Below are 18879 nucleotides of genomic sequence, written 5' to 3' on the forward strand. Positions count from 1 at the left end.
AGATCTGGTTGCCATGACTGTCATTTTCAGTGGTACTTTACTAGCATCTACAGGTCTCATATAACCCATACCCCAAAAAGATCAAGATCTTAAGTGACAAGACAGTATGGACAGAGGGAGGTGAAACAATCAGGTGCACCATCCCTAAAGGGTCAACAGCACAGCCGTCTTAACACGACCCCAGTACCATATTTGCCATTGTTAACTTTCACAACACTGGTATTTTCAAGCTAAACCCTGTTTTTCTTGGTCCTGCTGACTTTTGGACCTTAAGGAATATCAACTCCCTTAATCTCTTGGTAGGAATAGCCACACAAGCAGTGCAAGTTGGCTGTGTTGAAGCATACTTCATACTTTGATGTGTTGAAGCATCAGATGCAGATGCCTATCAAATAACCCCAGCCTGTATCTTACACCCAGTGGAGCTCTGGCACCCACCAGAGATACCTTAGCATGCCATTTTGCCTCTGGCAATTATCACTTGGAGACCCCATGGAAGAATGGGCAATGCAGATATCATTCGAACTGCTAAAAGCCAAACTTTTACCTGCATCTATACCCACCACAGCTGCCTCATGATTAGTGCATGAAGTACCTCTGTTCGTGCTGACTGATTTTTACTGCACAGTGGCTCATTTCTCCTAAGAAGAGCTGAGGATGAGTAAGGACCTTTTTGGTGGATGCTGAAGGCCTTTCTTGGCCAAGCCTACCAAAGGTGATACTCCTTTACTCCAGATAGAAAGTAGCACCGTGGGTACAGGGAGAGAAGGGCTCAGCAGCAAGGCAAGGCAAATGACATCCAGATCCTTCCTTTCGCACTGAGATATGGGTGTTATTACTAATACGAGGACAGAAATCAGACACCTAGAAGGCCTAAGAGACAATGCAGGGTTTGTATTGAAGAGAAGGATCAGAGGAAGAGTAAACAAAAGGAACTGGACATCCCCATGGGGTGGAGAGGGGACTGCATAACTTCAGATGCACTCAGCAGCCACCAGGCCCCCTGTTCAGCACTTGAGACCTGTTGATCCATGCAGCCCTGCTGCCGCAGTGCGGAGTTCACCAAGCCTGGAAGAGGAGCAGATGTTCACCTCTGACTTCAGCAGTCAAAGTAACAGGACAACTTCTCTGCATCTGCAAATGGGACCTTTATTAAAGCCCCTGGAACTACAGCCTTTAATGCTGGTTTCAGGCACTGAAACTCTTGTTTCTGTGCAACAGTGCCTGGCGTTTGGTGACCAAGCCAAGCAGAGCTCTGCACCTCTGGAAGATTGTGGCTTGGAGGGCAGCTGCCTCAGGGACCTTGTGCAAAGCAGAGTTTCAAGGGCAGAATTCAAAGAATTAAGTGACTGGTGGAAGACAGATGAAGACAGCAGAAAGAAACAAGACTGCCAGCTGGAGAGCTGCAGGAGGGGACAATGGGATGACCGTGAACATGGGAGTGATGGGCAGGAGAGGAACTGATAGGCACTTAGGAAAGCAGGAGCAGAGGGTCAGTACAAAAGGGCATAAAATGATTGTCAGAGGGGAAACAAAACTAGTACTCTTAGAAAGTATTTCTTTTTTTAAATGGGACTATTTAAGTGTCATTCAGCCATGGCTAATGAAAGCAGGAAAGGCATTAGATAGATGGATGCCCCTCTCCAGTTCATGGAGAATGGGCACAGGGCATCGTTCTCTGCTTATGGATATGAACCTACCCGGGTTTTGAGGATTAACTGGAGACCTGTGTGGCTTGCTTTCTTCCATCCCAGAGGAAAGCTTGGAGGGCTACATGGGGAGACAATGCAAAGCAACTGAACCCTCACAGCTTTTGCCTACCTTCTGCAACAGGAGAGAGCCTGAATACTTAGTCACAACGGAGTACAGCTCCCCACCAAAGGCATCTGCCCAAGCCTTCACCCTAAAAAAAAGGGAAAAAGGATAAATCAGTGTTAATAAAAATCAGCAGAACTGTTTATTTCTTCAGACAGGGAAAACTCAATTTTCGTGAGTATGAATCCTCCCCTTATTTCTCTAAGCCACTATTGTGACAGCAACAAAGCTTTCTCCCCATACTGCTAGCCAGACAAGGAGTAAGGCAGGCAGCAAGAACTGCTCTCAGACATTTTGTCTGGGACGTTGGTCAGTGAGGAGAGACACTGAGTTCTGCTGGTCTCAGTCACTGTTTTGACTAAGTCAAACAGTCACCAAGTTTTGACTTAGTGAATTTGTCTCCTAACTTTAGAAGTACAAAACTTCTATGTTTGGTCGTCAGTATCAGCTGTTTTCCTTTGTTGTTAGCAAAGTGATACGAATAGCTCTCTGCAGACACCTATTTGTCTTCACTGATTGCAGACAGAGCCTGGAGTGAAGGGCTAGATACCTAATGTCAAGACTGCTGAAGAGAAATAAGTGCCAGACCTGAAAGAAGTTGTCAAGATTCACCCCTTGGATTCAGTTCCTAGAGCTTTGTGGAGCAGAGACTAACAAGCCAGACTAATTCACTGCTCTCAGTGGAAATACTACAGCTTGATAATGCCAGAGTAGATTACACACCTCATCACTGTAAAACACTTACTTACATTTGTGCCATCCTGTAAATAACTGACAATAGCAATACCACATGGAGTACATAAGGATGTTGAAGACCAGCCCGAACATCAAGCCATCCAAATCAAAATAGATGGCTCTCATTATTAACAGAGCACTTCATCAGAAATCTGTTACATGATTCACAGTAAGCAGATTCACCTACATGCAGTTCCTTCAACAAGGATTCACTTAGGAGAGATTTATTCAATGGAATAAATAGCCTTCTCCACTTACCAGAATACACTACTTATTTATGGGGTGCAGAGTCTTAGCTATGGCTTCCAGTAGATTTCTTCCAGTCTTAAGCAGGCTTTAACATCAGGGTCTAATTTTTCAGTGCATCACACCACTTTCATAGCACAATAAAGCACCAACAGAAATGAGCTCTGGAGTAAAGCCAGCACAGCAATAGTGGAATAATCACAACAGCTAACTTAAGCCTGGGAAAGACTGTTTAGACTCTCCTCTTGCAAACAGAGTGATAGGCAGCTACAGGAATGATTTGAAACTTACTTAAGGCTTCTATACTGAACTGCATCTCTTTCCACTGCCTATAAAAGGAGTATAAAAAAAAAAAAAGGTGGGTGTCTTTTTTAATCACTCCTTAATTAGCACTGAGGTGTTAATTTCTAACCACTGAGTGTGCTCTAGCACCAGCTGAAGTCAATCAGAACAAGGCTTATCCATTCCATCCCCCCTTTTTTTTAGCATTGTACTCTGCATCTTATTTTCACAGCCAGAGCTTTTACCTCTTCATTTCATTCTTAAATACAAAAGAGTATGGGTATTTGCTAGGACAGCAGGATTTATTGCCCCATATCAGAATTATTCTAGCAAGCCTATAATTAAAGAGGAAACCATAACAGGGACCTTATGGGATGCTTTCCTGCTTGTTGTAGTAACTAACAGATTCCCTGAGGTATAAGGAGCTCTGAATCAACATTTAACTCAGTGCCCATCTGCTGCTGATGGTTTTATAGCTTTTATATATGAGATGTTTTGTGCTGATATTGACTGATATTCTCCAGTCTCCTCACCTTTTGCCGTAGAAGAGAACCTAGACATGAAGTTTTTAGCGATGAAGTTTATCTTTACCCTATTTGTCTCCCCCAGAAATGAAGTGCATATGATACTGGCCTTTCCATTTTATATTGTGTCTGTGGCAGTGCGTGTGCCCCTGTTCCTTCCAGCCCTCATCATTTTTCAGCCCATTAGGGTGGAAGAATCTGTGATATATGTATATAAAATAGCAGAAAGATGCTATTACTGAAGTAAGAGGCCCACAATACAAGCTTAGCAACAATCAGTCACTAGAGAAGCCAGCCACACATAGTTTCACGGAAGATCCCAGCCTTACTGCTTGTGAATCTGCTCATTTGTGCAGTCTTTGAGTCCATCATGACTTGGGATTCTCTGCTTTCCTAAAAACAGGACAAAAGAATGTTGGTTTTTAGCCTTTGAGAGCATTTTTAGCAGAGAGAGGGCCAGAGACGAGCAGCTTTGGAGGGCTGGTTGGAAAGTTAGGTATCACAGAGGAATGGGAGGGCACAAAGGTCCTGAAGCCCCGTGTGACAGGGCTGAGGAGTGGGTAATTGAAAATATAGAGAGGCATTTTACGGAAGTTGAAAAGGAGGCAAATGGAGAGGTGGAAATATGCTGGCATTTACATATTTAAAAGACAATTATTAGCCAGGGAAGGGAATAACCTCAGAGTACTGGGAAATCAAGGGCAGCCTGCTCAATTTAAATAGGTTTCCTTATTTTTTTATAAACAAGTTAGAGAAAAAGTCTAAAGTCAGTCTAAAATTCATCAGGTTGCAGATAAATTTCATCTAAAGCTGCTAGCTGCATGAACTCAGGAGGAGATATATGCAGGTGGCAAGGGCAGTCTAAAGAGGCCATACCAGGCTGATCTTCACCTCTCCCACCAGCATTTCCTTATGTTCATTGGTGTCCTGAGCAGCAAAGGCTGAGCTGCCAGCCCCAGATCCTCACCATCCTCACTATCCTCACAGCTACAGGCACCCCTGACCATGCCATGGACAGCTGATGAGCAGAGCGGTGGCCAGGAGTAAAGAGGAGGTGGTTTCTGTGCTGACTTTGAACCCTAGAAGCATTGCTAGTAATTGCCTGAGTAGAGTTTTGCACCCTGAAGTTAAAGCCAAGCGAGCTTCCCAAAGACGTGAATAAACTGGCAATGAACTGAACATGGTGCAACAAAGCCAGATGTGACTTGGGGAGCAGCACAGGCTGACTTAGCCTCATGTCACTTAACTGTGATTGAACCCAGCTGGTGTTTCAAATGCTTTGGTTTTGTGTCCCCAGAATGTCCCTGCATAACCTATGAAGCAAGTCCATTTTCTGCTGATTTACTCCCTTCGGTCCTCTGGCCAATGTGCTCTTCTATTGAAGTTTCATTCAAAGAGAGCAACTTTTATATTTTAGTTAAATTCAGGAGTGGATTTTAAACACCAGGGATTAATTCAGCTGTTGGTCTGATTTCAGTGCCGGGGAGAAAAGCTTTTTTCTATTGTTTACTCCTAATTCTTGTACATGAATACGTTCCAAATTGTGCAAAGTGACGTAACTCTTTTCTCAGTAGTAAAGGACTATCACATTATAACCAAACACATCAGAAAAGGATTTGGTCAGAGATTGCCTGCCTGTAATCCCTGCACTTGTATTCAGTAGCAAAAACAGCATAAAGGTTGTCCGGGTTATTAATGCCGCAGATTTCGAGGCCAAAATGTATTTCCATGCAGTATTCACCCAGGGCATGGAAAGCTGATTTTTATTTTGCATGGTTTAAAATTATCAGAAGTTGGATTTTATTCTCTGTAACCTCTGTGTCCTTTTTGTGAGATACAAATCAGAAACACTTTGATGAGGAAGGGCTTGAAAGTGCAGCCGCAAATAAAATTGGTGGCAAAGTTTCCTGAGACCCTCCCCAGATAAAGTCAGTGCAACTCTTGGTAATTGCCTGGGCTGTATTGGTGAGCACATCTGCAAAGGGTCTTATAGGCAATGGTTGAATATAAAACATTTTCTCAGTCTCAGGAAAGGGCTTGAGCTGCCTTTGGTTGGCATGTCTGCTCCTGAAACTGGATGGCAGTGTTGTCTCCTCTCCAGACCAACCTGCTGTCCTGTGCGGACAGACTTATCCCAGCACCAGAGAAGCTGCCCCCCAACAACTTTTACCAACTGTGGTGCTGACATTTTTAATCCTTAAAGGATTTAACTTGCCTAAATCAGCTTACAAGGTGAAGTTTTCATACACTGGGTTTGCTGAGAGCTCTGAGAGCTCTTAGCCTCCTGGGGGGCTGTCAGGGCAGGCTGTGCTGCTGGTGGGCAGTTTTCCAGCAGTGACCGTGCTGGAGGAGCCACCTGTGCACATCGACACACATGCAGGCATGGGTGCCCTGCAAAACCACATCCAAAAGTGTGCATGAAGATTCCCTGCATGTGCACTAGTACCCAGACACAAATGCAGTGTGCGCCCCATCCCTGGCCAGGCTCAAGGCCAGGCTGGATGGGGCTTTGAGCAGCCTGGTCTAGTGGAAGGTGTCCTTGCTCATGGCAGGGGAGTTGAAAATAGATGATCATAGAATCATAGAATCATACAATCATAGATGATCTATAAAGTTCCTTCCAACCCAAACCATGCTGTGCTTCTGTGCACAAAACATGGCTGTTTATGCCTTCTATTGCAGCTCAGCTTTTTATTCCTGTGCTTCAAAGCTCTGGGAAGCGCTATGACACCTTTTGTAATAAGGTGCAGCAGGAGTAAGCAAGAAAAGGTGCTATGGCCTCTTTCCTCTATGTAGACTCCATGACCCTAACATCCCGTGACATCTGCCCACGTGAATAAACACATGTGTGTATTATCCAGGCTGCGTATGTGCACACAAAGGCTTTTTTTCAGCCATCACTGTACCAGACCAACACAAGGGGTCAGAGCTGCAAAGCTTGTACTGCACAATCCATATCTAGTGTGTATCAGAGAGATGTGTCTTCACTTGAACACCCCATGCGTATGCCTCCTGCAGTCAGGTCCTGACCACTGCTAAACATCCCTGGGGTGTCCCTGGCACTGTCTGCTGGAATGGCTCTGCTAAACTGGGGAGCTGCTAAACTGGGGCTGCTTGCATCTGCCTCCATGGCTGAATCTCTCCACCCATGGTGGGGTTCTATGAACATGCGCCTGTGGTGGGGTTCTATGAACATGCCTTTAAACTGGTTTTGCCTTCTGCCACCCAGCGCGTTAAGCAATGCATTAATAAATGTCAAGGTGCTTAACTAAAGCAGATGAGTATTATTGCTCTGCTTGACGAAAGGGAAAATGAGGCATTGCATCCACGCTAGACCTGTGAATGGATTTTGTGGCTTCCATTCCCATGTCCTTTCCCAGAAGCCATCACCACCATTGGAAGGAAAGGCAATGTCTCCCGCAGTGATGTGCTCCTTTGGAGGAGCCTGCACCCGCAGTGCTTGCACTCCCATCCTCCTGCCCATGCCCCCAGCATTGCCCACTCCACACCAGAACCACTGCATAACAGAGAGAAGGAAACACTTACGTCTCCAGAGGGATCTTCGTCTGGGCCCTGGCAGAGGGCAGGAGACAGAAGAGCCAGAGTGTCATCCACAGAATGGCCCAGGGCCCCATCCTCCATGTGCCAACCATCAGCAAGAAGACCAGACAGCAGGGTGTGGGGGTTCCCTGTCCTTCCTGCTGCCCCGGGGGGGATCCCACGCAGCCCCTGCCATGCTGCCACACTGGGTATCCTCACACTGCGGGGCCAAGCCCCGGGGTGACCCTGGCTGCCTCCGCCCTGGAAATGCCACTCCTGCTACCGGGTGCTGTCACGGTGTCTCTGATGCAGGGCAGGCGGCTATAAACCTGCAGGGACCCTCGCTGGTGGGCACCCGTGGGTGCAGTGCATCCCTGCACCCTGAGGAGCAGCCGTGTTGGGAGGGAGATCCGCGCTGCGAGCTGCGGTAGCTACGTAATCCCCCGCCAGCCCCTTAATCCCCTCACCAAGCAGCAGCAGCCACAGATTTAGAGAAGTGCAGTGGGATAAAATCACACGGGATTACTCTGATTCCTGAAGATGGGTTCGGCTTCTCCAGCCAGAGGTCAGGCTGTGCCTGCTTTAAAAGGGGCGCATTCACAACCCTCCTCCCTCAAAATAAACCCTGATATTTGATCTGTGTCCAGCAAGGCCTTCTTGTCACACTGCAGGATGCTGAAGTGTTGCTCCAGCAGGTCACCCCAGCACCATCTCCTCCTCACCAGGGACCTGGGGTTGGGACCAGGAATGTGGGCTACATGGCAGACACCAGTCTGTTCGTGCTGTTACTGCTTGGTGCTGAGGCTTGCACAGGACCAGCTTGCACAGGGGAAAGGAAGAGAGGAGAAAGGAAAGAGGAGAGGAGAGATGAGAGAAAAGGAGGGAAAATGGGCAGCAGGAAGCAAAAACAGCATGAAAAATGCCGTTTTTAACTGATTGCCTCCTTATGTTAGTATTTACTAATAGTCAAACCTCTCAGTCTGGGCAACATTCAGTTGAGATTGCCATCCCCTCATTTGTCTGGAGACCAATGAATCAAAACAGCCCAATGGCTGAGCTTGATGAAAAGCAGCAAGCAGCAAACTGCACACTTGGATGAGGGGCACACTGTATAAGCTCATTATAGTCACGAGAAGTATGGATTATAAATAACTATAGATACAGCAGCTGAAAGATTATAAATTGCCTGTTGAAACCTTGACTCTATGGCTATGAATTAACCTGGTTATTAAAGTACCTTCCAATCATCTTCTGCACCTTTACAAATGGTGTATTTAATACAAAACACAAAGCCATGCTAGCTCATGCTAGCACTAAAATAAAACGAAGGCACGTATTATAGATGTACTACTGAGTGCAGCATTGGTGCCGCACATTAAATGGGATAATAGAAGTGGCAGAGGAAATACAGAGAAGGGAATAAAAAACTGTGAAATGTGTAATACAGGTTAAATTGTATGATGAAGAGGCTGAACGCCTGGGGTGAGCAATTAAGTAATTACAGGAATAATTCACCTTGGAATTGGATGGTTTAGTCATTTATTACAATCTTTAACTCCAGATTGAGTATCTTTTTGAAAGTTACGATCTTCTTCAAGCAGATATTGTGAGCCTGAAGGGCAGAAATTTCTGAGTTACGCTCTTAGGTCTGTGCAAAGGGTTACACAGGGAGGTTGAAATGGTTCTTTCTCACCTTAAAATCTGTGAAAAGTCGATTTCCACACACACAAATGCTGTAGAGACAGTGCCTTCAGGGTACCACATGGCTGTACAGCAAATGCCATAGTCAGCATATGAAGGCAACGGGCAGAGCAGATCTGGATCTTAGTCATGCTTTTCTCAAATGGTAAAAATGTGCTGTGGGAGATGGTGTCCCACAAAGGGGCACGTACAGACCCAGACAGCCCCAGGGGGGATCCAGATGTGAGGATAGTGCAGAGAAATGTCTTTCTCCAAGAAATGCCCATAGCAGATGAGGGGTGCAATGTGCTGACCACAGGAATGGAAGCAGCTGATTGCCCTTCCCCTGATGCTGGCTTCAAGCTACTGAGACCAGGGACCAGAGGGCTGGGCTGCTGCCTCCTCCTTCCTCTGCAGCCCAAAGAGAATAGATTGCTCTTAGATGAGCTGGGAAGAATGACCATCAAGGTCTTATTTCTCTGTGTTTATCTGGATTAAAAGTGCAGGGTAGCATCCAAGGTGGCAGGCTTCCCTGTCTGGATGCTTCAAGGAAGAGATGATAAAAATTCATGTTCTGAAACAATCTGAAATGAGATCTGAAGGCAGAAGAATTAACATTTTAGATAGCGTTTTCTCTCCACTTTGCAAGGAGCCATATCAAAGAGCTGTTGTGAGTGATTTTTTTTCAGGATCTTCTCACTAACCCTTCCAGCCACTGTGTCCTATCTGCAGCTGGGACCCAGTTTAATCCAGATGGGTTCATGCAAGAGCCCCTGTCTGGCTGTATTTGGAGAACCCTGAAACACTAATAGAAAAGGCAGTAACAACATGATGAACTGGGAGATCCAAATCCCTTTATTTGGATTTATCCCATTTACTGGATATATCTCACTTAACCCCTTAATGATCTAAAGTGGCAAGGGAGTAAGATTTGAAGGTGAAATGAAAATTGCACAGAAAACTGAAAAAGCCCAGGTGACTAGAGGGCCCTTAATAGGATTAGTGTGCATCCAGTTACTTATGCAGATAGAGCTCAGCCACCACAGAGTGTTAGCTCAGCTAGAGCACGGGGAGGAGATAAATGGCAGCAGGGTCTGGGTTGGGAAAAAGAGAGAATGAAAGCAAACACATAACAGGGAGTTAGAATTCCAGGCTGCAAGAGATATGGGGTGAATGATTACAGGAAATTAGAGCTAAATTTGCAAAACCATAGGGCAATAAAGAAATGCCAGTATGATTTTGTGCTGTATTCACAGGCAGAGGGAAGATTTACCAGCTCTTTTCATTTCTGGTTTGACTAGAACCTGAATTCAGTTTGGATTATCTTGTTACGAGAAGATACTGGCAAATGTCAAGACCAGCTAAAGAATGAATATCATCAAACCACTGGTATAAGCAATGTATGAGGAGAGTTTATTAAACAGTAGAAATCCTCATTTGTTTAATGTATTCATATGGTGCCCTTTACCTGGAAATGCCTCAGCAGGCTAACATGTAGTCTTACAGTATAAGGAGAATGGGGCAAAATGAAGAAAGGGGAATGCTAAACTGAGCATCAGAGAAAGCTGGTTAAAAAGATGTGCAGGGCATGGCACAACCTCTTGTGCCAATCTCTCTCCATGCAGTACTGGTCAATCAGGCATTCTGTAGCAGCCAAGTGTCTCTTTGTTAGAAGCTGGCTGGGACAGGGGCTATGGTAACAACCTTGAACACAGCATGCAGCTTTGTGGAGGTGAAGAGCAGATGGGACAGTGTCCCAGCCTCCTCAAGCATCAGGCTCATCATAATACTACTCCTTTTGCCAGGAGGTTGATCGGGCTGAAGCTGGTCATAGAGGCACCTCCCCATAGTAATGATTTCCCAGTTGGCTCATGCAGTGATGCAGGGGTGCTCCTCTTATTTTCTGAGTACTCTGGTGCAGTGTCTCAGGGCCTACCTGGGGTGAGTCTCAGGGTCGTTTTTTGCACTGTAGATATCAGTGGGATATTAGCATATTCCAGGGGTATCAGGACTGGGGAAGAGGTTGCAAGATATCAGCACTGACTTGTTTTTAATCCTGGAGATGCTGGGATCTTGCTGTGTGCCTGCCACCACCACCACATACCTCAAAGCAAGTCTTTGCTCCATCATGATCCTGAACTTAAAACATCTGGGATGCAATCACTTAATAAGGATAATTTGCCTTGATTTTGAATATCTTAAAACAAGGCATGATGGGAATAAACGGTCTTGTTCACAGCCGATGCATTTATCTGAGATCATAATCTTGTGCCTCTCAATATCTCTCGGTAGGACTCCTTAGATGAGTACCTGGGTTCAAAAGCTCCTTTCTATCGTGGTCAAACATCCTGCTTGTGAAACCACCCTCTCAACAGTGTTTGAGCTTGTGTCCTGCTCAGAAGATATGAGGACGATGTCTGTGGCCTTCTGAGTAGATTTAACTGTTCCTCAGGGTGGTTTGGAAAGCAGTTGTGCAGTGTTTTGCCAGTACTAGAAAATGCCATCTCCCTGTCCCAGCAGCTGCCAGGATGAGGGAGCCCTTGCCAGAAGAGGCAATGGAAAAGCACTTTTAGTCATGGTTTTACTGACTGGTCGTGCAAATCTCTTCTGAACAGGTTTCAGTGCTGTGGGGGGTTAGCAGTCACAAGCTGAGTTTGCAGAGGTGTGGATACCCTCCTCAGTCCCAGGAGTGTTTTGGGTTAAATTGGCTGCTTTTAATAGCAGCTGGGTGCAAGGCAAATGGTTGATACATCTGGGTGCATGGAAAGGTTCTTCTGCCATCGGAGACCAGGCTGATGAGTGCCAGTGGCCACAAGGAGACCCTGATATGACTCCAACAAGAGGCACACAAAAGCATGTTTACCATGGGAATGCAGCTGAATACCTGATGCATCACTACGATCTCTGTAGAGGACAGATTCACCCCTAGTGTAACACAGTGGGGGATATACATGGGAATATCGAGGTATCCTCAACTGACATGTAGGCAAGGCATTATACCACTTTCTTCATTTCAGGTTGCCTCAGAGCCAGTGAATAATGAATGTCACCATCAGACATCAGCAGGATGTCTCGAACTGAATGTGTCAGCCTAGACCCCACATTTGACCCAGGTGCTCTGTAAATAACTGCCTGCAGACCTATTCATCTGCAAGCCGCATGTTCTCCCCCTTGTTTATAGAAGCAGCCACATAGGTGTCATGTTAATTAATGCCTTTGGCTGGTTACTTTGCCTTTTTTTCCTTTTCATTTTTTTCCACAGCTCTTCTCTAAATTTAGACTTGTTTAAATACTCCAAGATGAAATGAGCATTTATTTATTTATTTATTTATTTTTGCTAGCAGCATTTCAAACCCTCATCAGGCGCAGTGTTATGAGCAGTAGGAAATGTAGGGCATGGAAGGGAGACCCGAATGCACAGGAAGGAAAGAGCATTGCAGCATCTTCCCACCATCTCTTAAGGCAAGACAAGAAAAAGAAGAAAGAAGTAAAAGATTAAAAAAGGAAAAGTGAAAGCATGTGCTTGTTTCAGAAGAACTGTGAGCAAATGTGGGTTTCCTGGGTGCTGTCACAAAAGCAACCAGAGTGAAAGTCAACTTTGTCCTTATCTCTCTACTACCAAAGGGTTAAACTTAATCTTTTCTATTTCAAGTCCACCTGAAAGAACTTGATTAGGAGGAAGAGAAACCCCATTTAAAAGAGATTAAAGCCTTTAGTGATAAAGTGGCTGCTTGTTTGAAGGAGGAGGCTTTGTTTCATGGGGAACCCCAGGAGCTGAGGTGCATCAAGTGACTAAATAAGTGATGCCACTTATCCTGCTAATCTCCACAGCCACGAAGACACTTGACTCAGTGCACATCTAGCTACTTATTTATGTTGCCAAATTCTATGTATTAAATGCATGATGCAATGACCTTAATCAGAGGACATGCTACAAATACCTCCTTCTTTCTGCTCCATGTGTTAATAAGGATTCAGGATTTTGCAAGGTTATCAGGACAGAGGTATTTGGGCCAAATTAGGGTAGCTCCAGTTTGGCTGGGCTAGAAAGAAGGAGGGCTCCCCTTCCTATGTGTTCCCCTGTCAGGGTCAGCAGGGTGCAGAAATTAGTTTCTTCCCTTCATGGTCTCATGTTACCGCCTCACCTATTTGCTGAAATGCTGGTAAGGATTTATTGGGTAATGGCTGTAGGGTGCTTTGGAAATACAAGTTGCTCTTTAATTCTCTGCACACTTGCAAAGGGAGATAGCATAGCCTGCAGGGCTGAGGAACACCTTCTTGCTTGACAATGATCTACAGGGGCAAAGCAGCAAACCACCCCACTTCCTTCCCCTCCGCTGGTTGATTCGGATCACACTGTCAGTGGTTCAGGGGTTGGACCAAGCCCACAGGGCAGTTTAATCCATTCCCTGGCAATAGGGGTGGGCTGCAGCACTTTGCAGAACTGTCTGCAGTGATCCAGGCATTAAACATCTGCCTGTCAGGAAAAATGGCATCAATACAGATGAGCTGACCATCCCTAAGTGTAGCATTTGTGGACCATGGGCTCTGTGGCTGTGGGTTTGCACAATATACACAGTAGTGATGCCTGGTCCCTGGGGAAGCTGCTGCATGCTACCGTAGCGTAAATAAAGGGCAATCTTGAGGCAGAAAGGAATTTTTATAATTTTAAAATACATTTTTTCAGAGGTTTCCTGTTAATTTCATTTGTTCTGCTGCTGATACTGAATGCCCAGGCAAGAGCTGTTGTAGAAACGTGTAGCAGAATTTCTGGAATATTCAGAACTCAATTAAAAATCTTAGAAGTTTGATTATTTTTCTCCTTCCTTTTGATTTCACAGGAGGCAGCAGCTTTGCCAAAATTCTAGGTCACAAAGTATAGCATTTCATGCTTTTCTCCTTTGAAAACAGGAGTATTTTTTTCCCCACAACAATCAGAGGCGATCAGTTTCAGTGTGATTAGAGATAAAAGCTGGGCTTCGGATGAGTTGTACCACACATGGATGTAGGTGTAGATAAAAACAGTCCATTCTTTCATGAATATTAATGAAAACATGTTTTGTGATTTTAGGCAACCATCAATTGTTATCAAAATAACGAGACAGTTTTGAAGAAGAGAAAGGGGTGGGGGAAGTGTCCATGAGGCTTTCCACATCCAATTAACACCATTTTGCAGCAGCTTGTGTTTTGCTCCAAAATTGCTCTGTAACGAGGGTGAAAGGTGTTTCCCTGACCCAGGGCTGCTCAATGGGCTGACAGGGAATGGTCTTAAGCCCATCTGAGCATGGAAGCACTGGCACTGTCTCCTTTTAAACTCTTTTAACCTCTGGTTACAATTCAAGTCACTTCCCGTCACCCTAAATTGCCTCCGAGTCTGTAATTAGCTCAGTCACCTGCCAACTTTCATAACACACGTTCACACTTCCTCCCTTCAATATCTGACAGCATCTCACTCAGCGAGCGGCCTTCAAAGAGATTTCCCCTCCACCCCAGGGGTTTTCATGCTGTGAGCCTGCCCCCAAAGGATGGAGATACAAATCATGTTATGCCCAGAAGGATCATTAAACACTGCCTTTGATTTCCTTCAAGGAGCACAAATTAGCTGTGGAAGCAAAATATCACATTTCTTGCTAGCAGTTTTTGTTGGTGATTTTAAAACGCATCGGCGCAGCATGATAGAGCCGGCAGCCCCACGTGATGGGTGAGGTCTGTCCAGGTTGCAGCCATCTCCTTCTAACATGGGTGCTGGCCAAGGGCAGTGTCAATCCCCCAGGAAAGGGTGTCTCACAAGGATTTAGCCTGGTCTAGACACACGTTATGAGAACAAATAATCTCTCTCTTACTGGTGGAAGGTGTAACAGTGTGAAAAATATCTGTCTGAAAAAATCCGTTTCTAGCAGCCTCACTTATTCTGCTTCCTCCTGCTGCTGTCATTTGGGCATTTGGGCAGCACGTGGGACAGTCAATAGAGAGATAGGGACAGCTTGGCAAACCATTTGCTTGGGTTGGGGACAGTGCAGTCTGCAGCACGCTTGAAATGAAACTAAGAACTGCATTCACTGTCCATGGCAAGAAGTGGAATTTAAGATTACCAGAGCTATAGATAAATAAATAATGCATACGTATATTGCAAGAAAGAAAATTTGAATGCCAAGTTGTGATGTCTGTCTAAAATGATCTGCCGTTTGCGAAAGAAGGACTCCAACTGCCTGCCTTCTTGTTAGTCCAGTATCGAGGCTGAAGTTAACATCATTCTAAGCCAGAGGCTCCTGAAGTTTCAGACAGAAGCCAGAGAGTTGTGCCCCAAGGGATTCCTTCATGGGAAATCTGATGTGCATAAAGGAGGCAGAGTGGCACCAAAATCCCATTAGCAATGGTTGCTTGCTGCAGCTCTGGCCTTAGCTTAATTCGTTCAAGTGATGGTGGAGCTAATTGGAGTTCTCAGTTTGGACTGATTCCCTTTTCTAGCTGCATTTTAGACCTAGATATACTCTGCTATAAATCTCCTAGAAAGAAATAACATTATCTAGCTCTTCTTGTACCCTAAAGTATAGCCTCACACTCTTACAGCCACTAAGCTAATTCATGGCTGTGTAGGGGCCAAAATGTCACAGCAGGCAGCAGTGAGTCAGGTCTTGCAGCTTGCATGCTGGTAATTCTGGTAGAACACTTCTGCTCTGAACACTTGCAACCGTCATTAGACCACCGTGAAAGCTCCAGCTCTTTAGAAGGTGAATTGCTGAGACTGGCTGTGGCTGGCTGTGGGTGCCAGGGCAGTACACCAGCACTCCTCTTCCCATCCTGGAGATGTGGACAGTACCCAGGACTTCACAAATCCTTTACTGCAGCACCTCCAAATTGTGCTGCAGCTATTGTCAAAGTCCTCAATTACTGGCCAGCTTCGTCTCATCTCTAAAGTGCCACAAGATCCTACTTGTCTTCTAGAGGTTTCCCAGAGCTCTGCTGATAGTGTGCTAATAAATAGTGCTAATGTCTGGCTTCACATTTCTCCTCATCTACCAGGGAACAAACAGAAACTGTAAACGGTATTCACTTCCAAAGCCTTCCCTCCAAGGATGGTCTTCAGCAGCAAAGGACAAGCTGTTGTTCTTCATCATCTCACTGACATTAACATCTGTTGAGGATGATCAGGAGAGAAAGGAGCTCACTGCTTTTGCAGTCCTCCCAAAATGCTCGGGGGAGGTCAGCAAGCTTTCAAACACTGCGTGCTGCTGGTCATACCCAGGATAAAAAGGTAAAAATGCCCTAACCTAGTATGGAGTAAGATGGAAGCAGAGAAGGTTGATGTAACTAAAATTCCTTAGAATTGATTGCTGAGGAGGCTGTGAAAGCTGTCAGGCTAGAATAGCCATGGAGCTCCTTTCCTGCTTTTTGAGAGAGAGGACACCGATTAGACGGACTGAGTGTGGTGCTGCACGTTAACCAAGTAAAAAATTGTTATTAGCACTAGAAAATTGCGAGCTGTGCATATGGCAGTTCAGGACCAGAAAGGTGCAGAAACAGATGCAAATAATGGGCTTGAGAGCACGCAGTGAACTCAATCCCTGTACAGAGGCTCTGTGCAGATGAGGTGAAAAGTTGCTGCGTCAGGAGTCAGAAGATGTTTTGTCATCCACAGTGGGTTTTAGCGTTGCTGTGCAGTACTATTCTGGGCCATGGGCTTTCTTTGGAGCATGAAGACTGGGGGGCAAAGGACAGGGGCAGAAACAGAACTTGATAGCTTGATAGTCCAACCTATTCTGGCAAACTCGTGTTTGTGGGGATCTCACGGGAGGTTTTTTCTTTTCCCCTCCCACTGAAAATGGACTTTTGGTTAATTCTGGTCTTCTCTAAAATGCCCGTAGCAATTGCTTACCTCTGGACAGACCACCAAAAAGCCTTTAAGACTCCCATTAAGCTGCTGCAGTCATCTGACAGAAGAGAAACATTCCTAAGGAGGGAGCGCAAACAGCAGCTTTGTCAGCAGCACATCACAAATCACATCAGAGGCTCGGAGCAAAGAGCAGAGGGAAGAGCAGACACTAATGGGACAGGAAGGATAATGGGAACTTGCACTGACTGGTCTCTTTAGCGTCATCTCTATTACACAGCTGGAGAGAGCACATTTTGGAGCAACAGTAATTTATTTTCTGATCAATACAGCAATTGCATATGAAAATACTGTTGTTGTTCCACTCATTCCCGCTGGCTTTGTTCATTTGTCTGGCCTAGGATAGGCACAGGGTGCACCAGGCTGCCACATACCAGCCTGCAAGATGCTGCAGAGGAAAGGAGGGAGGGCAAGATTCCTGCTGGTCATACAGCACCCGCAAAGGGGAAAAAATGTAACAACTGAAATCCCGCATTGGTCAGGACTCATTCTTGGTTGCTAGGCTGCTGCTGTTGTCTCTGTCTGTTCCTTGCTGCTTCCAGTTTTCACCGCCTACACAACATGCTGATCTCCTATGAAGTGCTGCATCTGGGAAACAGGGCAGTTTGGGCTGGGCTGAGGGATTTTTCTGTTCGCTGCAAACAAAAGTGAAGTGATGGACAAAGGAGCAAAGCCCTAGCGAGACGTGACTGCACATCAGTCTCTGCCTTTGTCTCTTGATTTCTTCTGTGTCCTCCATAAATCCATTATGGAACCACTTTTCATGTCCATTTTAAATGGAGATAATATTTCCTTCTATCTCCTCTGCTAGGGTAATTTGTATACAAAGCACTTCTAGATACTTTGTATCTATCAAGCTATTAATGTAGAAGCACCTTTAGAGCAATGTTGAAGACATTGAAAATATACGCAAGAAATAGACATCCTTTAAAATCACCACTTCCAAAATGACAGCAGATCACTTTGGGTTAAATATTGACCAGAGTGTTTGTGTCCTCCAATTCTGTACCTGAACCTGCCCATTGTCCCCACGCTCTGTATGTTCAGACCTGCCTCTTCAGCACCAATGTATCTAAATGTGTTGCTAGCATGTGACGATAAGACCCCCCAACTTTTCTCCTTTTATCACCTTCTAAGCTGGTATTTTAACTCTGAAATCTTCCCATCTCTCGAGTTGGTTTCTTCAATGTATGCACAGCAGCACTTGCAGAGTGTCTGCTTTGCAAAGCCAGGTCTGCTTTGACTGCCTGCCAATATCTCAGAAATGAGTGCTCGCTGTCTTCATCTTTGGCCATCTGGCTGGTTCAATGCACTTGACACTGGAGAACGTTTGTCTGCTGGATTTGGCAGCCCCCCACAGTGTGGGATTAGCTTAGTGTTTCTTCTGAACTTTAATGCTCTTTGAATTTCTGCTTTCGTAAGTGAAAGTTTAACTGAACAAAATCATTTTCTTCTGTGCATTTCCATCTCCCTGCTTCCCCTCCCAGTTTACACAACTTCACTTCTGTCCCCACAGGTGAGTTAAAGATTCACTGCTTTCACTTCTGTTTAGAATTATTCACTGTCCTTTCAAAGACCTCACTGGATTTTCTTGAGTCCTGAGCCAGCATTTCTTCATACCTCTCAGGCAAAGGAGTTAACTGGAGACTCTTCATCTTCTTTACATCTCTACTCATTCCTTCTACCCTTCCCTTGATGAAGCTTGTGTTTTATGATGATCCCTGCAGGGACTTTTCTCAAAGATAGCAAAGCTTTTATTTGTTACAGCATTCATCATCTTCATCTTTGGTCCCGCTGATACTGTCCAGACATTCCTAAGTTGTGGAATATGTTTGGTGGGCTGCAATCCACCTGAAAGTACCATGTGGTGATGGCTTGTGCTTGCTCACATGGCAAACAAGGGCAAACATCTCCCTGTGAGCAGTTGCTTTGGAGGAATGAGAGGTGGGGATGATAGGATTGAGGCAGTGGTAGGAAAGAGGATACAGAATGTCTGGAAGCACTAGGTTTTGGTCTTCTGGTGTAGAAACAAGGGAAGTGAAATTAGTACCATAAGAGGATGAGACAGCAGGGATAAGCAGCTGATCCTGCTTGCAAACATACCTTTAAGAGAGATGCAAACTTTATGTCTGCTGCCAAACTGCATGCTTTAAGTATGGGATCGCT

The 18879-nt window shown here is 45.3% G+C and overlaps 1 protein-coding gene across 1 annotated transcript in view; it reads right to left on the reverse strand.

The window, feature by feature from the left end:
- CACNA2D4 (calcium voltage-gated channel auxiliary subunit alpha2delta 4) overlaps window positions 1-7237 on the reverse strand; it is a gene marked incomplete at both ends in the record, with an annotated part of 129388 nt that extends 122151 nt beyond the window's left edge. Inside the window, 2 exons of the mRNA XM_080609673.1 lie at window positions 1822-1903; window positions 7149-7237. Coding sequence (XP_080465799.1) covers window positions 1822-1903; window positions 7149-7237 — 171 coding nt within the window. The remainder of the gene's footprint in view (window positions 1-1821; window positions 1904-7148) is intronic.
- Between the last annotated feature and the right edge of the window lie 11642 nt (window positions 7238-18879).

The sequence above is a fragment of the Psittacula echo genome (assembly GCF_963264785.1).
Source record: "Psittacula echo genome assembly, chromosome: 1".
Taxonomy (NCBI): Eukaryota; Metazoa; Chordata; class Aves; order Psittaciformes; family Psittacidae; genus Psittacula; species Psittacula echo.